The 12,598-nt window shown below is 33.0% G+C and overlaps 1 protein-coding gene across 1 annotated transcript; it reads right to left on the bottom strand.

Moving 5' to 3' along the window:
* Window positions 1–3,072: 3,072 nt before the first annotated feature.
* Window positions 3,073–4,210, bottom strand: LOC148182218 (uncharacterized). The gene is made up of 2 exons (XM_088048348.1): window positions 4,096–4,210; window positions 3,073–4,040 (listed from the first exon to the last, which is right to left on the bottom strand). The coding sequence occupies exons 1-2, from the start codon at window positions 4,105–4,107 to the stop codon at window positions 3,147–3,149; spliced, it is 906 nt and encodes a 301-aa protein (XP_087904474.1). The 5' UTR covers window positions 4,108–4,210; the 3' UTR covers window positions 3,073–3,146.
* Between the last annotated feature and the right edge of the window lie 8,388 nt (window positions 4,211–12,598).

Below are 12,598 nucleotides of genomic sequence, written 5' to 3'. Positions count from 1 at the left end.
AGAAATCTAGACCTAGGGATAAAAACATGTTTGATGAAAATTCGTTGAACTTGTGGCAAATATTTGAAAACCAAGAACTCGTTATTGATTAAAAAAACGATTTAAATATAAATATATTCCAAAATTTGGGTTACCTCTTACGTTTTCTTTGCATGATCTACATTTTTTTAATCAATGGCTTTAAACTAAATTTCGTAATGCTATTCCTTCTCTCATTACCTATCTGTAGAGTGGAAGAGTATAAATATCAGTCAAAAAGCTTTAAATATTTCTGTTTTCCGCGTTCCTATAGTGGTGACGTTTTCTATTAACGAGTTAAAAACAGTAGATTAGGTATACAATATTTATTTCCCACTTCTTCACTAGATGTCAAAAATTAGGTTCTAGTTCAATTGTTTCTAACAAGAATGTAACATTTACTAGCTAATAGTTTTTAGTTATTTTATCGAAAATTATACATTCTATTTTCTGCACTTAATTTTTAATACAAAATCAATTAATTTTTAGGGGTCTCTTACCTGTTAACAAACTTGATTTATAACAGATCTACTAAGCCGGTAAGTTTATTTGAAAATAAAAATGATCCTTTTGAGGTAAATACCTACGTATTAAAGGTATTGAAGGGTAAGGCCACTTAGATAAAACTATTGGACATGAAAAATGAAAATCATGTTCAAGACTGTAATTACTATTACTTTCACTTAGAACTGGGTTTGGTCAATTATCTAGGTAATACATGTTTATTTTGTTCATACGATAATACGAGCGGTTTAAAAATAACGTGTAACATTTCCGTAATAAAATTGTGTTTGTTTAGATAGTTTTAACTGTAATTAAAGATTTTTTTTGTTACAAAAGTGTAAAAAGATTTGAATAAAGCATCATCTGTTTCCTAATAGATTCAAATGTGATTAATTTACTGAGTAAATTATTTTACTGGACACACTGGATTTTTTATTTGGTCGTTGAGAGGATTCTGGTAGTAAATAGGTATTATTAGAAGAAACAAAGTAATCAAAATCTTTAATGGGAAAATAATTTTTGCAAGCGTTTCTATGTTTTATTTAACAACTATTGTCTTTGTAGAATAATTTGTGGGAAGCATCTTACAATGCTCTTGTCTTGATATCTTAAAGTGCTTGAGTGAAGTGTGCGACTACTATTTCTAAAAAACATAAGTGAAAGGACATGCAGTCAAGTATTATGTTACTTTGTACTTCAAGAAACATAACGAATGATCAAGATAATTTGTCATTAAAGTTATCTTTGAATTCTGCTCGGAATTTTGTGTTATTGAACCATACTGATAGGCAAATGTCAGTTTAAAACTAAAAATTTTGTTTCAAAGAGAAATTTTACTTTGTTGGGATTTTATGGTCACTTTGACTTGAACTGTCACATTGACACCCGTTATTTGATATAATGCATCAGTTACCTACACTTTGTCATGGCGTGCATAAAACGGTAATTTAATTATACAGTTCTGTAGTTTGAAAACCTGTTTTTTTATAACACAATATAATTTTAATTTGTTAAAGCAGAAGAATACTTATCATTAGACAAATCCTTTTTTATTTTGGTAACAACTGAAAATCATAATAAGTGGATAGAGAAGTGACAGGTGAAGTATGTTTCAAAAAAACTCCACAATGTAATAGCTATAGGGTAATATTAACAACGGGTTAATATGCACTATATTGCTGATAAAAAGTGCTTTTGTTCTATGACTGCTAAAGACTAAATAATTATAGGTAAACTTCTGTATACAGCATTTTCTAAACGTTTTTCTATTAGGTCTGCTGTAGAAAACATAAGAGTCATAAAACTTTATAAAGTCAATGAAAATACCTTGCGTTTGCCTTTAAAAACTTTAATAGACATTTACACAATTTTTAATTGTCACAAATTTACGTTGTGTGGTAGTTTCACCCAATAAGTAATTACGTAATTGTGTAGGTAAGTGCGCTGAATAAGCCGATTCAGAGATTTGGAAAGCTCCCTGGATAGCTAGTTTTTGAAGCAATACTGATGTAAACCATTGACAAGATTAACAGTTGCATCTTGAAGAATATAACAATATAACTCATGTCACATATTGTTAAATAAATTGTTGTTTAATACGGAGAACAGTAATTGTTTTAAAGAATGCAAATTGTTCCTTTTAAGCCCAGTTGTTTCTCATAAGGCCAACAATTTTGCTTGTGCAAAAGTTCTTAAGAACCTGATTGCAGAATTAAAAGGTAAAAAAATATTTCTTATTACAAAAAATAAAAATATCGTCACTTAAAATATAATACCGCCCAAGTGACACAAAAAATTTGGTGCCATATATGGGCGATATACAGGTGTCCTAGAACTCATGACCCAGAGAGCAAGGGAAGATGCCGACATCAATACAAAAACCAAAATAGTCTAAGCTTAATAGTATTCAAACAAGGACAAAAAACTAACAGTCAATCCCGAAAGCTTTTACATAGGTAGAATGGCGGGGAAATAAAAGGCTATTTTAATTTCATAGGCAACAGGACCGTAATATCGGCCTGACAAATAGACAACAGTACTCTCTATTTTGGGTATTCTAGCGATCATAAGAAACCCCTCGCAATACCTCTGGCCATCGTCGGTTCAGCGATTGTGATTGGCTCCGTATTTTCGTCTTTTGCTCTAAAGATTTTTGGTTTTTAAATTTTGGTTTTGTACAGCAGTCTGCATGTGCCTGTTTTCTCTGGGTCACGAGTTCTGGGACACCTGTATCTATACGTCTTCTTCTTTTTGCTTTTCAAAAACGTTTCAAGTAGTATTAGTCAATGGATATTATTATTTTTAATTATTTGTTATCAAATTATTCATATTACATACTTTAATAATTTATAGCAAGATTATTTGTAAAGTAACAAAATTAATTTTTCGAATTTAGTAACAATTTGATAGATAACATTAATATTTTTGGTAATATTTTGAAATTTTAATTATTCTACTAAAAAACCGATTTGAATAAAGGACGAAATAATTTAACTTTCTAGAAAAAACTTTTATTTGTACAAATAAAAAACAAGTAAAAATAACAATAACAATGAAATGGCGACGATAAGTTAAGAACAAATGACAAGAAAATGAAAAGTGATCAGATGAGCTTAGTACGACGCTTAGTGCCATCCTTTATGACCGCCACCACCACCTCCATGTTTGGAAACATGATGAAAAACGTGCTTATAGACAGGGACATGAACCGGATATGGTTTGGAAACATATACAGGGTGATGTTTCTCAATCTCGATCTTGTATGGTTTTTCAACAGTGACAGGAACTAATTTTTCAACTGTAATAGGAACCTTTTTCTCTATTTCTTGAGGAACCAATTTGTAAATTGGGATGGCAATTGGGTGAGGTACGGGAATATGGACAGCATAGGGTTGTGGCACTGGAACTTTAATGACTTGAGGAACTGGCACTCCCACAGGATGTGGAACGGGAACTCCAATCTTCTTTACAATATGAATTGGGACGGGTTTAGTATGTTCAATAGTTTTAGTAGGGATATGATGGTGTTCAGAACCCCCATCAATTCCATGACCGCTAAATTGGTGTCCGCCGCCGCCGCCGCTGCTGCCGAAGTCAAAACCATGGCCGCCTCCTCCAAGATTAAATCCATGACCTCCTCCACCAAGTTCAAGTCCATGGCCACCTCCTTCATGTCCGTGACCGCCCTCTTGTTGACCTCCTCCAAAATCGTAATGACCGCCGCCGCCGCCGCCTCCACCACCAAGTTCCAAATGACCTCCTTCGCCTCCACCGCTATATTCGTGACCACCACCACCTCCGCCTCCTAGTTCCAAATGACCTCCTTCGCCGCCCCCGCCGCTAAATTCCAGGTGACCGCCACCGGCGCCTCCTCCTCCGCCTTCGAGGTGATTGCCGCCGCCCTGTTCCAAGTGACTGTCACCACCTTCATCTCCACCTTGTTCTGAACCATGATCGAGGCTACCTGTGTATCCGGCATGCGCTATGCCTAAAGCCAATGCCAAAAGGATGCTGGCGCCCTTTAAACAAACAAAATTAGAATAATCCACAATCCAGATTTGGTAGTTCACTCACAACAACTCTCATGTTTCTGTACTAGTAGCGTCGCAAAGAAAGTCGAATGAAACTGATGATGCGATATGCGTGTTGTTGTCTTTTATAGAAGCTATTAGGTGGGGTCCATCAGTGAAAGGTTTTCTCTGAAGTCGAGTACAAAATTAACAAAAATTCAGAACCTCTCAATGAACGTGTAGGGTCAGGAAAAAAATAGTGCAACGTCGAGATCGTTGGCCTTTGCAGTTATTGTAGCGTTCAGTTTCGAGGTCCATTTCAGGAAGGCGCATTTCCAAGAAAGGAAAGGACGCTCTCTTTCGCTTTTTGCTTCATTTTAATAATGTTATCTAATAGATGCAAATACAGAGTACATTCACAAGGCAAAAAATTTAAATAAATGAGAACACATCCGAAGTTTTGACATTTCACTCTTGTTTATAATAATTTGGACATTATTTATTTAATCATAAGCTTAATTAATTCACATTTCTACACTAATTGGTTTCAATTTCCAATCTGTGACAATATCCGTGAAAGCGGGAATTTCCGGAATTTTTATCTTTTTCGTCTTCTTTTTCGGATGGAATCAGTGAGTCAATCAATGGATCGGGTGTTCTATTGGAACACTCAACATACTCATCAAGTTACATTTCACTTTCTGACCTTAGATTAGTCTCGATATTTGTGTCAAAAGCACACTTTCGTTACGCTGTCGCTTTCGTTGGTCATTGTAGAGAGTGGCCGAGAAAGCAGTAGCAGCTTCTTGTGTCAAGGAATTTACCATAGCGCGATGCATGACCAACAGAACAGACTGTAGGAGAGAGGAAGTCTACTCTGATTAAAGTCTTTCACTGACGGTGAAGGTCAGTTCACATTCACCAGAAGAACGACCGAACTCGGCAGAACACTTTGCCAATTATAGTGCCAAAATGTCGTTGTTTTTGTGAAATTCCAGAATTTGTTGGATTTAGGTGAGTCATCAAGTGTTTATTTTTGGTGACTTTATTGTGGAAAAAAGTAGAATTAGAGCGATTAAAAATTCGAAGGATGAAAGGAGTTAATTAAGACGATTGCTGCCGTAAAAATCTTGCAGAGTGGTATCCCCACAATTAAACAATTAACCTGCCTAATTGGTGCTTCCTTGCAATAAACAATTACCAGGCTCAGTTTGAACAATAACACTAATTAATATTGGAGTTAATAGCGTATTGTGTAAAATTCGCTCGGCAACGAAGAGTACGCGAGGAATGAACTTGAAGGACCTCCAAAGAACAAAAAGTTCTTCTTTTAAATCGAGTCTTGAGGTGTAAGCATGGCACCTGTGACTGATGCGCGTGGGAGTTTGCACAACCCCATCGCTCGGAGTAATTAGAGTATACGGGGGCGGCTTAAGTTCGTAATTAGTCCCATCTGGCGGCGGCTCCAGCAGCGGCCAAGTAATCGACGAGTGGCGCCCTCACACATGAGACTTCTGTAATGCACTCCGCCTAATTGCTCATCTCTATAAACCCCGGATTACATTCGTACTTGTATAACCCCCTCGCAACCCCTTTGGTGCCCCAAGTTCGGTGATAACGGGCTCACTCCTTTTCATATTAATGTCCTCGAGCACGGCCGTCGTTATCTGGACGTTCGCGATGCTACATTCTGCGACGCTGCGCCCCAACAGATTACGGATTTAAAATTGCTCCATTTAAATATGTAAATTGGAGCGCCATTAGCGCAATTGTAGAGGGACGTTTAGCCGGTTCTTAATGATTTTTTCTTTTTTCATAAATTAAATGATTATTTTGAAACAACGGAACGGCGAGGATAGGATTTCAAATTAAGTAAGTACATCTTAACACGCATTTCTGAAAACATTTCTCAAAAAAACAGAATTTATTTCGAATATAAAATTTAGAAAAAAATAGTTACAAAAATGGCAATAATGAAACCAGTAGTAAAGTGTAACTCTACTGACGTGTGAAGTAAATGACCATGACATGGTTTATTATCTAGAAATATTAATTAGATCAATAACCTTTAAATTATCCATGTAAATTCACACGTTCTCGAAGACAATAATAATGATAATAACAAATTTTCTCTCATATTTTTTTTAGGGTCCTAAGCAGGTCACTATGCAAGTTTCTGTTCTAATATATGAGTAGTTTTTTTTCTTTAAGTGGTAATTTTTTATATCTTGCTATAATTTTATGGTTTGAATTACTATTATTAATAAAATAATAAAGTAAAAGCTCGTTGGAAAGCAGAAAAAATTGTCTAAAATCCGGAAACACTTAAGCACTAACATAAAGAACCGACAATTAAAGAAGTGAATGGACATTTTATACAAAAGTCAAACAAAAAGATTAGAAATTTGATTATTTGTTTCCAGTGTGGAAGGAAGTGACACATGCTTTAAACATATTTAGATTTGTTATGGAAATGTTAGTAAGTACGTTATTTGACATAAAGTTCACATAAGCTCTTGTTTTTTTTCCAAATTAGTATCAGCCTGGACTGGTATATTGAAGAATAAATGAATATGTATGTAATATATTTTCTAAATCTTTCAAATACCTATTAGAGAAATTAAACAGGATCTAAGGATAATCTAAAAAAAATTTAAATACATACAAATGCAATTCTTTAAAAACAAAGAGAAACTAGAAGGAATTTATGATAAATCTTTAAGAGATATGTAGAATTACAGATTTTAAAGACAATCTAAGAAAAATCAAAAAAGAAGAATCCAAAGACAATTCAAAATAAAAGAAAAAAATTATAAAATAAATAGAATCTAAAGAAAACGTAAAAAGTTCAAAAGAGCCGAAAAAGCAAGTTATTGTACTTAGTTATTTTATTTAAATCAAAATTAAATAAATACAGGGTGTTTGGGGTTATCGCTACCAAAGCATATAGGTACTGATCAAAAAATCCAAAGGACTTGGGGGTCTAATATCTATAATTTAGCCGTAAAAAGACCTGCGACCACTAATTGAGAGCCACTGATGCTTACCTTACAACAACAACAACAACAACAGACTACGTCTGTCATTAAAACGAGTCGATTTAAATATGGCAGCGATAACCCCAAACACCCTGTATGTAAATATTTTTACCAAACCAAATAATTATGTTCTTTTTTCATTATTCCATTATTCCAATTTATAATTATTTACTTCAAAGGAAAATAACACTTTACTGACTAGAAGTTCGAATACAATTAGGCACTTCGTGCTGAGTCAAGTAAGACAATTACTGACGAGTTTTGTACTACAAGGTGTTTATAAATGTTTCTAGCATCAAAGGCGGCTCTGGAATTCCTGTGCACTATTTTGCCGCTTTGAACATTTTTTTTCTCAAAACTTACTTTGCTCTATGAGGTTAACTACAAATGTCAGTTGAAAAATCTAAACCCACATTTATAATGAGCGGCAAATTTTCTTTGACATTTCATAGCCACCCTTGATGCTAGAAACATTTTTAAACACCTTGTATTACATTTTTCCACAAATCGTAAAAATTTCCAAATTTTCAAACAAAATGTTCAAGTGTCAAAATGACATTTTGGTAAATCTGTTATGTAAATTTGACAAATCGATACGCGTCTTTTTAATGCCAAAACAATGACAGTTTTTGAAAAATAAAGTACCAAACTGCAAATAAATTATAGATATATGTATTTATGTGCTTGAGAATAATGAGTAAATTAGTCAATTGAAGTAAATTAATTCGCTTTTCCAATGTGTGACATGTACAAACTAATTTTACATGAAAGTCATGTGTTAAAGGAATTTCTAATGTCATATAAACATTGAAAAGGAGAGATTTTTTTCAATTATGACAGATATGAGTAAAACTTCCGTAATTGTATTCTCTTGTTAGCAACAATTAGATAATCTAAAACATATGTGCCATTTTCTGTCATAATATTACTTTGTATTAAACATTACTTGGTAAGTTCTAATTTGCAAAAATTGTGCTAACAAAAAGAAGAAAGGCGTTGTACTTTTACTTGTGTTTTTACTCAACGAGTGAATAATTGATCATACCTAAAATATGTGGTTGCTTATTATAAAAATCAAGGCAAGTGCCAACTAATAATAGTGTTAATTATTGACCTTAAGGTTATGTCATGACCCACTCTAAACTTTGTAAGAGCTATTCTTCCATATTTGCCAAAATCAACCCATTAATTATCGCATTTTTAATCGAAGAAGAAACTCCATTCTGATTTATGTTACGACATACACCTCTGACAGGTTAATTAAAACTTGCATCGACTCGACTTAACCTAAACATAAATTTATGAGACCTAAAAATTCTTCCTAAATTAATTTTTACATTAAGTGCTGACAAAGAAAATGTCAGTTGGTAGCACGTGTAGTGTAATTATGCAAGTAGAGATAATTTGGTACTTCCTCAAAACCCGATGAAATTTTGTTGATACCTTTCAATTTTAAAATAACTATTAAATTAGTCGTAAGCCAAAAAAAAAGTTATTTGAATATGTCATGTCACCCGTAAACAAATTTAAATTGTGGTCAATTTGTTTGAATTGGATTGAATCGAATATGCTAAATTAAGTGAAAGTGATAATGCCAATTATACGGCGCGAATGACCAAAATGTTCTATACCGGAAGACATAAATTCAAATTACATACTTATTTTGACTTGAATGCAATCATTTTAAGAATTAATTGATTGAGTTGGTCTACAATGAATAAATTAAGTAAGCCGAATTTAAATTATATGTAAAATAGGTACAGAATAAAAAATTAATGAAAAGACATAAAGCAGTTAAATTAGTTTAAATTAGGTTGTGTAAAATTACTCGATTTATTTCAAATTAACGCAAGGTAATGATAATTAAAAAACCTCTTGTATTAACTTGTACCACTTTAATTTGCGCGGTAATTTGAGTTGACACTAATTAGATCAAGATTACAGTTGTGTAAGATCGAAACAGATAAAATTATAGACAATTATCCGCATTTCGACTTGAAAGTTCATCCAAACTAAATTGACAATCATAAATAAACACAGGTTTGTTCTTCCTTTAATTATATTTTTTTAGATTCCAACAGCGTGGTGATTGTTGAAGCAATTGGAATTCAACAAAGCATTAGATCGACTTGTATCCTGAAAGAAAACAACTCATTAAAATTATTAGTCTGCATGAGTGCCTTAGGAATATTTATGCCACCCACCTTATTTTTATTCAGAAGAACACAAGGAAACATCTTTGGAGCTCCTGTATAAAATGTCGTAGGCGGAATCTCTGGAGGTCTATTTCTACTGGTATATAAACCATATTACTTTTGTTTCAGAACTTTGGCACGGTGTTGGAGCATTAGATGATGAGATGACCTGAAAAAGAAGAAAAATATTGACATTTAGACGACCATTGTTTGTAGTCATTTAGTAAAAAGTTTAAAAACTGGGGGCTGGTTAGAATCATTCCTAAATTTAGTTTGATTTCTACCTGAGTCTTATTCTTTTATCCTTTATCTTGATTATTACTCTTATTTAGTTAGATCATTTTAATTATTTGTTCAGTATAAGATATAATTTGTTGTTTGATAATATTCAAAGTAAAAATACACCATCCGTTCCTGGTACAACACCTTTGGCAAGTAATGATTACTTATTTATTTATAACATTCGGACAGATACATATTAATACTAAAAATCATAATTTCTAAAATACCTATAACTGTCTGCTTATTGCATGCATTATTGTCACATCAAATAATCATTATGATACGCATAATTATGTATCAACTAAGCATTAATTATGTCAGCTACGGTTATGATTAAAGCAAATTATGTCTAAAATATCAATTAGTATCGTATAAAACGATCCGCGAATGGTGACATATTTAATTAAATTTTGAGTTCGTCGAAAGAATATTAATTTTCATTGATTTATTTACATTTTGTGCAACATTAAATCTCTTGTACCCAATAGATAAATAGATAGATATTTATTGGAAAAATTTTCTTTTACGTGGTCTTGTAAATTAGAATTGTATCCGCTATAAATATAGTTTAAGATTCGATGGCATGAAATCTATTGTTACCATTCATGACTTACTGTATCGGTGATTAATTTTCTTATTACGTTCACAATGAAATCTCCTACATAGTTAATTTTTAAAGTTAAGTTTTAAATTTAAACGTTAAATTGTTTTGTCTACAGATGTTGATCGTAGGAAAATTTAAAATTGATATTGACATAATTGAGTAGGAGTCGCTTTCTACCAATGTTCCGGTGAATTTTTTGCAATAATTGCGATTTAAATGGATCAGTTCTGAGTCTGGTATAATTATTAGATCAGTTGCAGGTAATGTTCTTGAAAGGTAAATAGTAAGAGTTAGAACATGCATTTTCACATCTCATTGTTAAAAATGATCTGCAATGGCGAATGCATTAATTTAATCGTGGTCGATTACGTGTATTAATAAGTATCCGTCGAAATTAGCATTGGTTTTATCGCTAATGTGTCCGATTAAAAGAAGGCGCGTAGTTGTCAGCATCTTATCTGTGTCACATTAGTTGGATCCCGAAGTCGGTGACAAGGTAACGTCTCAATTCCAGATAAAACCTCCCAGACGAGTCCTCGATCTAATTAGCGAGTCGGAATCTTTCCATAAATCATTATCATTCTGGTTAAGTGTTGGTATTATCTAGGCCCACTCACTGAATAAAACAACACGTAAGTTTCATTAGCTAACAGGATGAGATGTGTGTGTATCGTTGTTCATTTCTTGCTAGGTTGCCTATCCGTCCGCCATCAAATCAGGGTCGAGATTATTTCGGGAGATTTGATTGAATGTAACCCCTCGGCATCCATCATGTTTAGTGAGGCTCCGTACAACTCCAAATGATCTGACTTCTGTTCGTCTAAATCCCAGCCCATCGGCCTCTTCCCTAGGGATCCCCTCGGCAAATTCCTTTATCTCCCCTGAATGTGCTACTGCTAGTGCTGGATGCTATTTGAGCTGCACCGACACGCTTATGAGGAAGTAGATTGTTTGTTCCCTCTTGTAATTTTCGCCGCAATTATTCGATATTTTCTTATTATGAGACTAATGCCGTAAGGGTTGCTGCACTTTTCAATTATCAAACTTTCCCAGCTTGCTCCATTGTTTTATTATTCTTTTTTAATAATATTTATTCTTACATATTGCACCAAAAGATGTTTCGTCAAGTGAAATATTTTACAGAAAGAAGTTCTGTTTTTAATTACTGAACTTTTTTTAAACAAATCTGTTAAAAAAATACGAAGACTAATTTGTTATTCAGGTAAGTAAAGATTAAGATATTTTAAGTCGGTGAGTCTACTAAGAAGTGCCCTGATATTACCTCTTATTTTTTTTAAAAGCTCAAGATGAACATAATTGTAAAGTGATTATTTCATTTTTCCTTAATTTTATCAAGTTCTACTCAAATAATATGAAATGTCTTTAAAAGTTATAATCTATAAAATATAACGCTATGAATAATAAGTTTTGTACGTATTGTAAACTATTAATTATACTTATTGTAAGTTTAATTAAAAAATCGTTAAGGACTCTAATTCCACTAAATTTTTAAATAAATAAAATTTTTAGGCGACTTAAACTGAAAATGTAATTTTTAGGCCTAAAAAGCGGCCTAAAAGTAAGTTTTTTCTGGCCGCAAACATTTTTGGCCGATCTATAGTGGCGCCATCTATCCATAGTTTTGCATATTACATCAAGATACCGATATTACACACAATTTTATAATTATTTGAATAAAATCAAATCGACAAACTGCTGTAAAGTGCAACAAAGACATGTTGAATTATTGAAAATGAATATGTCTAGCACAGTGCTGCTGCAACAACATCAAAAAGCAGATCAAACCTAATTCATACAAATTGTCAAGCTACACATGCCGAAAATGCAAATGTATGTAAAGAAAATATGAACTTTTCTGAAGGTTTTATAAATATTTACAATTATTCAGTTGTTATATACGATTAAGGAGTCAATTTCAAGTTATTTAGTGACGTAGCAACGTCAATCACATCACATAGCGACGTCGCAAACGACTTGAAATTGACCCCTAAATCTATAAATCATGAATAAAAATTAATTAACTAGTAAATTTAATGATGTCTTCTAACAAATCTTGTGTGTATCACGGCCAAAAAGTGCCATTTTGCACTCGCCTTCTTTCTGGTCTCGGCTATCGCCTCGGACATTAAAAAAACGCTCGGCCAAAATGAAACACTTTTTGGTCTTGGTTCACAAATAACTATTTTCTCTCGCTCTCTTAACATTTTGCTTTTTAAGTATTATTATATTATTAAAACTCGTAAAAATATTGGTTTAAACATAAACTATACAGGTGTCCCAGAACTCGTGACAGCCATACTAAGCAAAAATTTTAAAACGAAAAATGTTTAAGGCCAAAAATAATTGAGTTAAGACGAAAATACAGTTGTCAATCACGATCGCTGAACCGACGTTGGCCAGAGGTATTGCGAGGGGTTTCTTATAATT

This window comes from Gnatocerus cornutus, chromosome 1 (genome assembly GCF_029298725.1).
Source record: "Gnatocerus cornutus isolate USDA-ARS CGAHR chromosome 1, icGnaCorn1.1, whole genome shotgun sequence".
In the NCBI taxonomy this organism is placed as follows: Eukaryota; Metazoa; Arthropoda; class Insecta; order Coleoptera; family Tenebrionidae; genus Gnatocerus; species Gnatocerus cornutus.
This window is presented reverse-complemented; position numbering and strand designations above follow the sequence as displayed.